Below are 12,500 nucleotides of genomic sequence, written 5' to 3' on the forward strand. Positions count from 1 at the left end.
GGCAGACAGACTCACTCAGCATAGTGACTAATGATTACACCAAGAGGCAGACAGACTCACTCAGCATCATGACTAATGACTACACCAAGAGGCAGACAGACTCACTGGCATCATGACTAATGATGACACCAAGAGGCAGACAGACTCACTAGCATCATGACTAATGATGACACCAAGAGGCAGACAGACTCACTCAGCATCATGACTAATGATTACGCCAAGAGGCAGACAGACTCACTCAGCATCATGACTAATGACTACACCAAGAGGCAGACAGACTCACTCAGCATCATGACTAACGACTACACCAAGTGGCAGACAGACAGAGAGGCAGACAGAGAGGCAGACAGACAGACAGACAGGCAGACAGAGAGGCAGACAGAGAGGCAGACAGCGGCAGACAGACAGACAGCGGCAGACAGACAGACAGACAGACAGACGGCGATCTCATTTCCTCTTCAGAAAGTTCCAGGAAATACGAATCACTGACGCATTCTGTTAATTGATAAACTAGGACAAAATAATAATTAATGTTCAATACATTTATATTGTTAAATTCTGTTAAACGCCTGGAGTCCTTGAGGGCCCTAATGATGACACGTGGACCAGAATGAGTCTCTCCACAACAATGTTGTTCCTGTCGTGAAGATTCATCATCTTCAGCTGAATGTTTTTTCAGATTCGATCTGCTAAATATTCACCCAAAAAAAGCCAAGGTTGTCCAGGAGCCAAAATGAAATCATTAGTCCGAAGAACGTCTCTGCCACACGATGCCATTCGATTGGCTGCACTTCACTAACCGTGTTTTATCCAAGTCAAAACAAAGATCTCATGGTGCCCCCCTCCCCGAGCGTCATTACAGCCCGGGGTTCAATCCAAGGCCGTGATTGGGAGTCCCATAGGGCGGCGTCCCCGGTTTGGCGGGATCAGAATATAAATAAGAATTATGTTCATAACTGCCTAGTTAAATAAAAAGGTTAAATAAAATAAAACAATTGTTTTTAAAAAAAACTCATCAACACTAGCTGTCAATCAAGACACCGGAAACAGGTTACCATGACGCCATGACTCCGCTACGTGAAATAAATGAACGTGACACAAAACAAATGTAGGGGAGAGTGAAACCTCTCCCTTCGTTTCCCTATCATCGCTGGCAAATGTTCCTCTGAGACAAATTCACATCCTGTATCAAATGTAGGAGAGAGGTTTTGTTTCCCTGAGACAAATTCACTTCCTGTATCTTAGCTCCTAAATCACATAGAAACACATTGGGTTGATTCTGGACAGATTTAGGGGAGAGTGAAACCTCTCCCTTCGTTTCCCTGTCATCGCTGGCTTTGTGACCGACAGGCGCCAGTCAACAGTTGGCTACGAGATGCAGATTGTTTATTCTAGAGGGATCGAGTTCGACGGACGAGTTTTAAATATCTCCTCCCTCTTCCCTCCTCCTCCTCTCTCCCCTCGTCCTCCTCTCTCCCTCCTCCTCCTCTCTCCCTCCTCCTCCTCTCCCTCCCTCCCTCCTCCTCCTCCTCTCCCTCCCTCCTCCTCTCTCCCTCCCTCCTCCTCCTCTCCTCCTCCTCTCTCCCTCGTCCTCCTCCTCCTCTCCCTCCCTCCTCCTCTCTCCCCTCCCCTCCTCCTCTCTCCCTCCCTCCTCCTCTCCTCCTTCTCTCTCCCCTACAGATTGTTTATTCTAGAGGGGTGAAGAATTCGACGGACGAGTTTTAAATATAAAGGAGTTTAATACGAAGTGGGAAATGTCGCCGGCAGTAACTGAGAGCCTGATTGGCTGCCGGACATCGCTGAAGGAAAACCCCTGAGTGGACATGGAAACATAAACATGAAGGGTCTTCAGCAACCCGTCCCTCCTTCTCCTCTCTCCCTCCTCTCTCTCTCTCTCCTCCTCCTCCCTCCCTCCTTCTCCTCTCTCCCTCCTCTCTCTCTCTCTCTCCTCCTCCTCCCTCCCTCCTTCTCCTCTCTCCCTCCTCTCTCTCTCTCTCCTCCTCCTCCCTCCCTCCTTCTCCTCTCTCCCTCCTCTCTCTCTCTCTCCTCCTTCTCCTCTCTCCCTCCTCTCTCTCTCTCTCCTCCTCCTCCCCTCCCTCCTCTCCCCCTCCTCCTCCTCTCTCCCTCCTCCTCCCTCCTCCTCCCTCCCTCCCTCCTCTCTCCCTCCTCCTCCTCCTCTCTCCCTCCTCTCTCTCCCTCCTCTTTCTCCCCTCCTCTCCCCCTCCCTCCTCCTCTCCCTCCCTCCCTCTCTCTCTCCCGCCTCCTCTCTCCCTCCTCTCTCCCCTCCCTCCTCCTCCTCCCCCTCCTCTCTCTCCCTCCTCCTCCCCCCTCCCTCCCTCCTCTCTCTCCCTCCTCCTCCCTCCTCCCTCCCTCCCTCCTCCTCCTCCTCCTCCCTCCTCCTCTCCCTCCTCCTCCCTCCTCCTCTCCCTCCTCCCTCCCTCCCTCCCTCCGTCCCTCCTCCTCTCCCTCCTCCTCCTCTCCCTCCTCCTCCCTCCTCTCTCCCTCCCTCCTCCTCCTCCTCTTCTCCCTCCTCTCCATCCTCCTCCTCTCCATCCTCCTCCTACTCCCTCCTCCTCTCCCTCCCTCCTCCTATCCATCCTCCTCTCTCCCTCCTCCTCTCTCCCTCCTCTCCTCCTCCCTCCCTCCCTCCTCCTATCCATCCTCCTCTCTCCCTCCTCCTCCTCTTCCCTCCTCCTCCTCTCTCTCCCACCTCCTCTCTCCTCCTCCTTCTCTCCCTCCTCCTCTCTCTCTCCTCTCCCTCCTCTCCCTCCCTCCCCTCCTCCTCTCTCCTCCAGTAGTCTAATGAAGCAGCTCCTTCCATTAAACTGAGCAGGCTAATTAATGTCCATAAGGAGAGTGACAAGACAGACAGACCACCCCTGTCTACAGACAGTCTGCTCCCGTGAGGTTGTTGGCAGCCCATTTCATGCTTTATCACGTCTTTTAATTGACAAACAAGCTGCTCTTTTCTCTTAGGCTGAGGTCTATATCACACACACACACACAGTCTTACCGTGATGTGGTACTGTCTCCATATCTCTGGGCAGGCCTGAGGAGAATCTGCTCAATCATGTGTGAAACAGAAAGCACATGAACTCTGTGTGTGTGTGTGTGTGTGTGTGTGTGTGTGTGTGTGTGTGTGTGTGTGTGTGTGTGTGTGTGGGGAACTGGTTTTTATCAAACGGAGAGAGAGAGAGGGCGGGGAAGAGAGGGAGGGAGGGGGAGAAAGATCTCCCCCTCCCTCCATCTCTCTCTCCCTCCCTCTTTCTCTCTCCCTCTTCTCTCTCCATCCCTCTCCCTCCCTCTCTCTCCCTCTCTCTCCCCCACCCACTCCATCTCTCTCTCTCTCTCAGTAAACTTGTGTCTAAAACATTCTCTCCGGAGCGTCTGACAGTTTTCCAGGAGTTGTGACAGCGTCTCCGCCTCCCGGTGGGAAATTGAAAATGTCACAGGCGCAGCGGGCTACTCCTATTATCTAAAAGACTCCTACTGAGAGAGAGCGAGAGAGAGAGCGAGAGAGAGGGAGAGGTAGAGAGAGAGGGAGAGAGAGACAGAGAGAGAGAGAGAGAGAGAGACAGAGACAGAGAGAGAGAGAGAGAGAGAGAGAGAGAGGGAGAGGTAGAGAGAGAGACAGAGGGAGAGATAGAGAGAGAGAGGGAGAGAGACAGAGAGAGAGAGACAGAGAGAGAGAGGGAGAGGTAGAGAGAGAGAGAGGTGAGAGAGAGGGAGGGGTGAGAGAGAGAGGGAGAGAGAGACAGAGAGAGACAGAGAGAGAGAGACAGAGAGAGAGAGAGACAGAGAGAGAGACAGAGAGAGAGAGACAGAGAGAGAGAGAGAGAGAGAGAGAGAGACAGAGAGACAGACAGAGGAGCGAGAGAGAGAGAAAGGGCAAGTCTTTCACTATATCTCTCCCCCAAAATCACTTGTTTATATGTGTGTGTGTGTGTGTGTGTGTGTGTGTGTCAGGTCTCTGTCCCCTGGGTCTCTCATTTAAAGACAGACGCTTGACGGAGCGTGAGTGTCACACGCTCGCCTCTCTGCCGACACAACACACACAGATAGACCTCCACAGGGAGAAACAGAGATGGAGAGAGAGAAAGAGAAGGATGGAGAGAGAGAAAGGGAGTGAGAGAGAGAAAGGATGGAGAGAAGGATGGAGAGAGAGAAGGATGGAGAGAGAGAGAAGGATGGAGGAGAGGGATGGAGAGGGAGGAAGGAAGTGAGGAGAGGGATGGAGGGAGAGAGAGAGAAAGAGAAGGATGGAGAGAGAGAGGATGGAGAGAGAGAAAGGATGGAGAGAGGATAGAGAGAGAGGATGGAGAGAGAAAAGGATGGAGAGAGAGAGAGAGAAAAGGATGGAGAGAGAGAAGGGTGGAGAGAGAGAGAGAAGGATGGAGAGAGAGAGAGAAGGATGAGAGAGAGAGAGGATGGAGAGAGAGAGAGAAAAGGATGGAGAGAGAGAAGGATGGAGAGAGAGAGAGAAAGAGGATGGAGAGAGAGAGAGAGGATGGAGAGAGAGAGAAAAGGATGGAGAGAGAGAGAGGATGGAGAGAGAGCAAGGGGATGAGAGAGAGAGAGAGAAAAGTATGGAGAGAGAGAGAGAAGAGGATGGAGAGAGAGAGAAAAGGTTGGAGAGAGAGGATGGAGAGAGAGAGAAGGATGGAGAGAGAGAAGGATGGAGAGAGAGAAGGATGGAGAGAGAAAAGGATGGAGAGAGAGAGGATGAGAGAGAGAGAAGGATGGAGAGAGAGAAGGATTGAGAGAGAGCGAGGGATGGAGAGAGAGAAAGTGAGAGAGAGAGAGAAAGGGATAGAGAGAGAGAAAAATAGAGAGAAGGAGAAAGAGGATGGAGAGAGAGAAGAGGATGGAGAGAGAGAGAAAAGGATGAGAGAGAGGATGGAGAGAGAGAATGGAGAGAGAGAGAGAAGAGGATGGAGAGAGAGAGAAGAGGATGGAGAGAGAAAAGGATGGAGAGAGAGAGAAGGATGGAGAGAGAGAGGATGGAGAGAGAGAGCGAAAAGGATGGAGAGAGAGAGAGGATAGAGAGAGAGAGAAGGATGGAGAGAGAGGGATGAGAGAGAGAGGATGAGAGAGAGAGAAGAATGAGAGAGAGAGAAAAGGATGGAGAGAGAGAGAGGATGAGAGAGAAAGGGGTGGAGAGAGAGAAAAGGATGGAGAGAGAGAGAAAAGGATGGAGAGAGAGGATGTAGAGAGGGATGGAGAGAGGGAGGATGGAGGGAGAGGATGGAGAGAGAGAGGATGGAGAGAGAGAGGATGGAGAGAGAGAGAGAAAAGGATGGATAGAGAGAGAGGGTGGAGAGGGATGGAGAGAGAGAGATAGAAGGATGAGAGAGAGAGGAGAGGATGGAGAGAGAGAGAAAAGGATGGAGAGAGAGAGAGAAAAGGATGGAGAGAGAGAGAGGATGGAGGATGGAGAGAGAGAGGATGGAGAGAGAGAGAGGATGGAGAGAGAGAGGATGGAGAGAGAGAAAAGGATGGAGAGAGAGAGGGTGGAGAGAGAGAAAAGGATGGAGAGAGAGAGAAAGAAGGATGAGAGAGGATGAGAGAGAGAGAAAAGGATGGAGAGAGAGGATGGAGAGAGAGAGAGGGGATGAGAGAGAGAGAAAAGTATGGAGAGAGAGAGAAGAGGATGGAGAGAGAGAAAAGGTTGGAGAGAGGATGAGAGAGAGAAGGATGGAGAGAGAGAGAGGATGGAGAGAGAGAAGGATGGAGAGAGAGAAAGGAGGAGAGAGAGAGAAAGAAGAGGATGGAGAGAGAGAAAAGGATGGAGAGAGAGAGAGGATGGAGAGAGAGAAGGATGGAGAGAGAGAAGGATGGAGAGAGAGAAGAGGATGGAGAGAGAGAAAAGGATGAGAGAGAGAGAGAGGATGGAGAGAGAGAATGGAGAGAGAGAGAGAAGAGGATGGAGAGAGAGAAGAGGATGGAGAGAGAGAAAAGGATGGAGAGAGAAGAGAGAAGGATAGATAGGGGGAGAGAAGGATGGATGAGAGAGAGGTAGAGAGAGAAGAGGATGGAGAGAGAGAAAAGGATGAGAGAGAGAGAGGATGGAGAGAGAGAATGGAGAGAGAGAGAGAGAGGATGGAGAGAGAAGAGGATGGAGAGGAGAAGAGGATGGAGAGAGAGAGAAAGGGATAGAGAGAGAGAAGGATGGAGAGAGAGAAAAGGATGAGAGAGGGTGGAGAGAGAGAGAGGATGGAGAGAGAGAAGGATGGAGAGAGAGAGGATGGAGAGAGAGAGCGAAAAGGATGGAGAGAGAGAGAGAGGATAGAGAGAGAGAGAGAAGGATGGAGAGAGAGGATAGAGAGAGAGAGGATGAGAGAGAGAAGAATGGAGAGAGAGAGAAAAGGATGGAGAGAGAGAGAGGATGAGAGAGAGAAAGGGATGGAGAGAGAGAGAAAAGGATGGAGAGAGAGAGAAAAGGATGGAGAGAGAGGATGGAGAGAGGATGGAGAGAGGGAGGATGGAGAGAGGATGGAGAGAGAGAGGATGGAGAGAGAGAGGATGGAGAGAGAGAGAGAAAAGGATGGATAGAGAGAGAGGGTGGAGAGAGAGAGAAAAGGATGGAGAGAGAGAGATAGAAGGATGAGAGAGAGGAGAGGATGGAGAGAGAGAGAAAAGGATGGAGAGAGAGAGAGAAAAGGATGGAGAGAGAGGATGGAGGGAGTGGAGAGAGAGAGGATGGAGAGAGAGAGGATGGAGAGAGAGAGGATGGAGAGAGAGAAAAGGATGGAGAGAGAGGGTGAGAGAGAGAGAGAGAAAAGGATGGAGAGAGAGAGAAAGAAGGATGAGAGAGGATGAGAGAGAGAAAAGGATGGAGAGAGAGAGGATGGAGAGAGAGAGAGGGGATGAGAGAGAGAGAAAAGTATGGAGAGAGAGAGAAGAGGATGAGAGAGAGAAAAAGGTAGAGAGGATGAGAGAGAGAAGGATGGAGAGAGAGAGAGGATGGAGAGAGAGAGAAGGATGGAGAGAGAGAAAGGAGGAGAGAGAGAAAGAAGAGGATGGAGAGAGAGAAAGGGATGGAGAGAGAGAGAGGATGGAGAGAGAGAAGGATGGAGAGAGAGAAGGATGGAGGAGAAAGAGGATGGAGAGAGAGAAGAGGATGGAGAGAGAGAGAAAAGGATGAGAGAGAGAGAGAGGATGGAGAGAGAGAATGGAGAGAGAGAGAGAAGAGGATGGAGAGAGAGAAGAGGATGGAGAGAGAGAAAAGGATGGAGAGAGAGAAGGATGGATAGAGAGAGAAGGATGGATAGAGAGAGAGGGTGGAGAGAGAGAGAAGAGGATGGAGAGAGAGAAAAGGATGAGAGAGAGAGGATGGAGAGAGAGAATGGAGAGAGAGAGAGAAGAGGATGGAGAGAGAGAAGAGGATGGAGAGAGAGAAGAGGATGGAGAGAGAGAGAAAGGGATAGAGAGAGAGAAGGATGGAGAGAGAGAGAAAAGGATGAGAGAGAGAGGGTGGAGAGAGAGAGGATGGAGAGAGAGAAGGATGGAGAGAGAGGATGGAGAGAGAGAGCGAAAAGGATGGAGAGAGAGAGAGAGGATAGAGAGAGAGAGAAGGATGGAGAGAGAGGGATGAGAAGAGAGAGAGGATGAGAGAGAGAGAAGAATGGAGAGAGAGAGAAAAGTATGGAGAGAGAGAAGAGGATGGAGAGAGAGAGAAAGGGATAGAGAGAGAGAAGGATGGAGAGAGAGATGAGAAAAGGATGAGAGAGAGAGAGGTGGAGAAGAGAGAGAGGATGGAGAGAGAGAGAAAAGGATGGAGAAGAGAAAGGAGGAGAGAGAGAGAAAGAAGAGGATGGAGAGAGAGAAAAAAAAAAATAGAGCGAGAAGGATGGAGAGAGAGGATGGAGAGAGAGAGCAAAAAGGATGGAGAGAGAGAGGATGAGAGAGAGAGAAAAAGGATGGAGAGAGAGAGGATGGAGAGAGAGAGAGATTTTATATTATTATTTGCTATCATTTACAATTTTGTTACAATGTATATTGTATACATTGTTGCTTTGGCAATATTGACACAATGTTTTTCATGCCAATAAAGCAGCTTGAATTTGAGAGAGAAGGATGGAGAGAGAAGAGGATGGAGAGAGAGAGAGAAGATGATGGAGAGAGAGAGAGAAACGGATGGAGAGAGAGAGCGGATGGAGAGTGTGTGTGTGTGTGTGTGTGTGTGTGTGTGTGTGTGTGTGTGTGTGTGTGTGTGTGTGTGTGAGACTCACGTCGTTAAGGTGTCCCTGTACGCCACAGCGATAACACAATTTGTATCGGAGGTTGGGTACGACACACACCTCGTTCAAGTGACCGGGCAGACCGCAGTTCCTGCAATGTTTGCTGGGACACGACAGCATCGTGTGACCACGCTCCCCGCACAACACGCAACACGGCTCCTACGCGCAGAGATGGAAACACACACACACACACAGAAGGAAGAGAAGAGTCAATATATTACTGACTGTTACTGACGTGGGTACAGGTAACTGTGTGTGTGTGTGTGATGGTACAGTGTGTGTTACCGGGGGCGTAGGGCAGCTCGTGGAGAGGTGTCCAGTCCTCTTACAGCTGTGACAGGTGACGTTCTTGTCGGCATAGTAACGGTTCGCCACCCGCTTCCCCCGAGGACCGCCCCCACGCCGGTTCACGATCTGAGCCTGTCAATCAAAATCAATCAAGATGTTATTATTTATATTAATATATAAATGTATTATATTATTATTTTATAATTATAATTATTTATTATTATATTATAATTATTATTATATTATAATCATTATTTTGTTATTATTATTATGTATTATTATTATTATTATATTATTATTATTTTTAATTATCATTTTTATTATTATATTATAATTATTATTATTTATTATTATTATATTATAATTATTATTTATTATTATAACTTTTTTTTTTTATTATTATTAGATTCTAATTATTATTTATTATTATAACTTTTTTTTTTTATTATTATTAGATTCTAATTATTATTTATATTAGATTATAACTATTATTATTATTTTATATTATAATTTATTATTATAATTATTATTATTTTATTATTATTATATTATTATTATTATATTATTATTTATTATTAGATTATAACTATTATTATTATATTATAATTATTATTTATTATTATTTTATTATTATTATTTTATTATTATTTTTGTATTATTATTAGATTATTATTATATATTATTATTATTATTAGATTATTATTTTTTTTTAATCAAGTTTTATTTCTATAAAAATGATTTATTCATGAATTATTCATGAAAATAAATGTATATAAACATCTGTGTCATGTGGAGGAAACTGGACCTAATCCACACAGAGAGAGACCCACCTCTCTGTCTCTGTCCGCTATCAACCAGGTACCCTCGTCACCGTCTGAAAAACAACAACAAATCAATCATTCAAAATGAATCATTATTCTGAATTAAATAATTAACCAACAGTCTTCGCTGTCATTGAGTCAGAGATTTAACAAAACAGATATTTCAGTGTGTTGATGGCACACACACACACGCGCACACACACTACCAAATAAATCCCCATTCTACTAGGCCGTCTGTTCTAACATCTGTATCAGAAGGACTGAAGTGTATGATGGTACGGTGTGTGTGTGTGTGTGTGTGATAGTACGGTGTGTGTGTGTGATGGTACGGTGTGTGTGTGTGTGTGATGGTACGGTGTGTGTGTGTGTGTGATGGTACGGTGTGTGTGTGTGTGTGTGATGGTACGGTGTGTGTGTGTGATGGTACGGTGTGTGTGTGTGTGTGTGTGATGGTACGGTGTGTGTGATGGTACGGTGTGTGTGTGTGTGTGTGTGATGGTACGGTGTGTGTGTGTGTGTGTGTGATGGTACGGTGTGTGTGTGTGTGTGATGGTACGGTGTGTGTGTGTGTGATGGTACGGTGTGTGTGTGTGTGTGTGATGGTACGGTGTGTGTGTGTGTGTGATGGTACGGTGTGTGTGTGTGTGATGGTACGGTGTGTGTGTGTGTGTGTGATGGTACGGTGTGTGTGTGTGATGGTACGGTGTGTGTGTGTGTGTGTGTGTGTGTGTGTGTGTGTGTGTGTGTGTGTGTGTAAAACCCAAAAGAGAAGGAGGAGGGCCCTATAGTAGAGCCCTGAGGGATACCAACCCTCAGACATGAAACTGTAACTCCTGTCGTCAGCTTACTGTGTGAGGAACACACACACACACACACACACACACACACACCATATGTTGTACAGTACACACAGCTAAGTGAACAACATCCCCTTGTTTAGCAGAGAGGGCACTTTAGCCTTTAGACAAACACTGAGACACAGCCTTGAGCCTTCATCAAACACCTCTCTGATTCTCTCGCTCTCTCTCCGTCCTCCCCTCTCTCTCTCTCTCTCCGTCCTCCCCATCTCTCTCTCCACCCTCCCCCATCTCTCTCAGTCCTCCCCATCTCTCCCTCCTCTCTCTCCCCATCTCTCTCCCCCATCTCTCTACCCCATCTCTCTCCCCATCTCTCTCCCCCCTCCCCCAACTATCTCCTAACGATCCCCCATCACCTAACTATCCTCCCAACTATCTCCTAACAATCCCCCAACTATCTCTAACTATCTCTAACAATCTCTAACTATCTCCTAACGATCCCCCAACTATCTATAGCTATCTCTAACTATCTCCTAACGATCCCCCAACTATCTCTAACTATCTAACTATCTCCTAACGATCCCCCAACTATCCCCAACTATCTCTAACTATCTCCCTAACTATCCCCATCTCTTAACTATCTCTAACTATCCCCAACTATCCCCTAACTATCCCCAACTATCTCCAACGATCTCTAACGAGCCCATAACCATCTCTAATGATCCCCCAACTAGCCTCTAACTACCTATCTCTTAACTATCCCCCTTCTCTTCACTATCCCCCAACTATCCTCTAACTAACTATCTCTTCCTATCCCCCATCTCTTCACTATCCCCCAACTATTTCTAACTATTTCTAACTATTTCTTAACTACCTCTTAACTATATCTAACTATCTCCCAACTATCTCTTAAACTTTCTCTAACGATCTCTATCTCCTAACTATCTCTAACGATCCCATAACCATCTTCAACAATCCCCCATCCCCTAACTATCTCTAATTATCTCCTAACTATCCCCAAACTATCTCCTACCTATCTCTATCTCCCAACTATCTCCCACTATCTCTAACTATCCCCCAACTATCTCTAACTATCTATAAACTATCTCTAACTATCCCCCAACTATCTCTAGCTATCTCTAGCTATCTCCTAACTATCTCTAACTATCTCTAACTATCCCCCAATTATCCCCAACTATCCCCCAACTATCCCCCAACTATCCCCCAACTATCTCCAACTACTAACGTATCGCACAAGTCAACTGCAGATTGGAAAAAGTATATATATATAGATTTAAAAAATAATGACGGTATTGGAAACACTTCCAGTGGAACTTTTCCCCCAAATATCCTGATATATACAATATACTGCCCTGTTTCCACATCTGAGTGGTGATGCAGTCAGACCCTGTGACCTGACTGGGGGCATCTTCTGTGTGTGTGTGTGTGTGTGTGTGTGTGTGTGAAAGTAATTCCCAAAGCGCCTCTCAGGGGGCTGACCCCAAATAAAGAGCAGGAGGCCTTAATCTGAGGGCCCCGTCACACACACACACACATACACACAGGGATATAGGGTGAACCTCTGTCACGGGCCAGGAATCAAACACATGGAGGAGGGAGATGGGGTGGAGGAAGGGGGAGATGGAGGGAGGAAGGGGGAGAAGGGGGGGAGGGAGGGGGAGGGAGGGGGAGACGGGGAGGAGGGAGGTGGAGGGGAGGAAGGGGAGATGGGGAGGAGGGAGGTGGGGGGGAGGAAGGGGGAGAAGGAGGGGAGGAAGGGGGAGAAGGGGGGGAGGGAGGGGGAGACGGGGGAGAGGGAGGTGGAGGGGAGGAAGGGAGATGGGGAGGAGGGAGGTGGAGGGAGGAAGGGGGAGATGGGGAGGAGGGAGGTGGGGGGGAGGAAGGGGAGATGGGAGGAGGGAGGTGGGGGGAGAGGAAGGGGAGATGGGGAGGAGGGAGGTGGGGGGGGGGAAGGGAGAGGGGGGAGGAAGGGGGAGAGGGAGGGGAAAATAATAAATTAATAAAACTCGCATGCAAATATCAACTCTTAGGACTTTAAGAAAACATCTTCAGCACCCCTCCCCCAGCCTCCTCCCCTAGCCTCCTCCCCTAGCCTCTATCCCCTAGTCCCTATCTCCTAGCCCCTCCCTAGCCAACATCTCCTATCCCCTAGCCCCTCCCCTAGCCCCCCTCTCCTATCTCCTAGCCCCGCTCCCCTAGCTCCCCTTCCCTAGCCTCCCATCTCCTAGCCTCCCATCTCCTAGCCTCCCATCTCCTAGCCTCCCATCTCCTAGCCTCCCATCTCCTAGCCTCCCATCTCCTAGCCTCCCATCTCCTAGCCTCCTATCTCCTAG

At 48.2% G+C, this 12,500-nt stretch overlaps 1 protein-coding gene across 1 annotated transcript in view; it reads right to left on the minus strand.

Annotated features, from left to right (window-relative positions):
• LOC118936868 (uncharacterized) overlaps positions 1-12,500 on the minus strand; it is a 121,447-nt gene that overhangs the window by 25,077 nt on the left and 83,870 nt on the right. Inside the window, 4 exon segments of the mRNA XM_090209791.1 lie at positions 3,014-3,049; positions 8,232-8,399; positions 8,526-8,660; positions 9,359-9,402. Of these exon segments, the coding sequence (XP_090065917.1) occupies positions 3,014-3,049; positions 8,232-8,399; positions 8,526-8,660; positions 9,359-9,402 (383 nt within the window).

The sequence above is a fragment of the Oncorhynchus mykiss genome, chromosome 19 (assembly GCF_057628025.1).
Source record: "Oncorhynchus mykiss isolate SJ-2025 chromosome 19, ASM5762802v1, whole genome shotgun sequence".
NCBI lineage: Eukaryota > Metazoa > Chordata > Actinopteri > Salmoniformes > Salmonidae > Oncorhynchus > Oncorhynchus mykiss.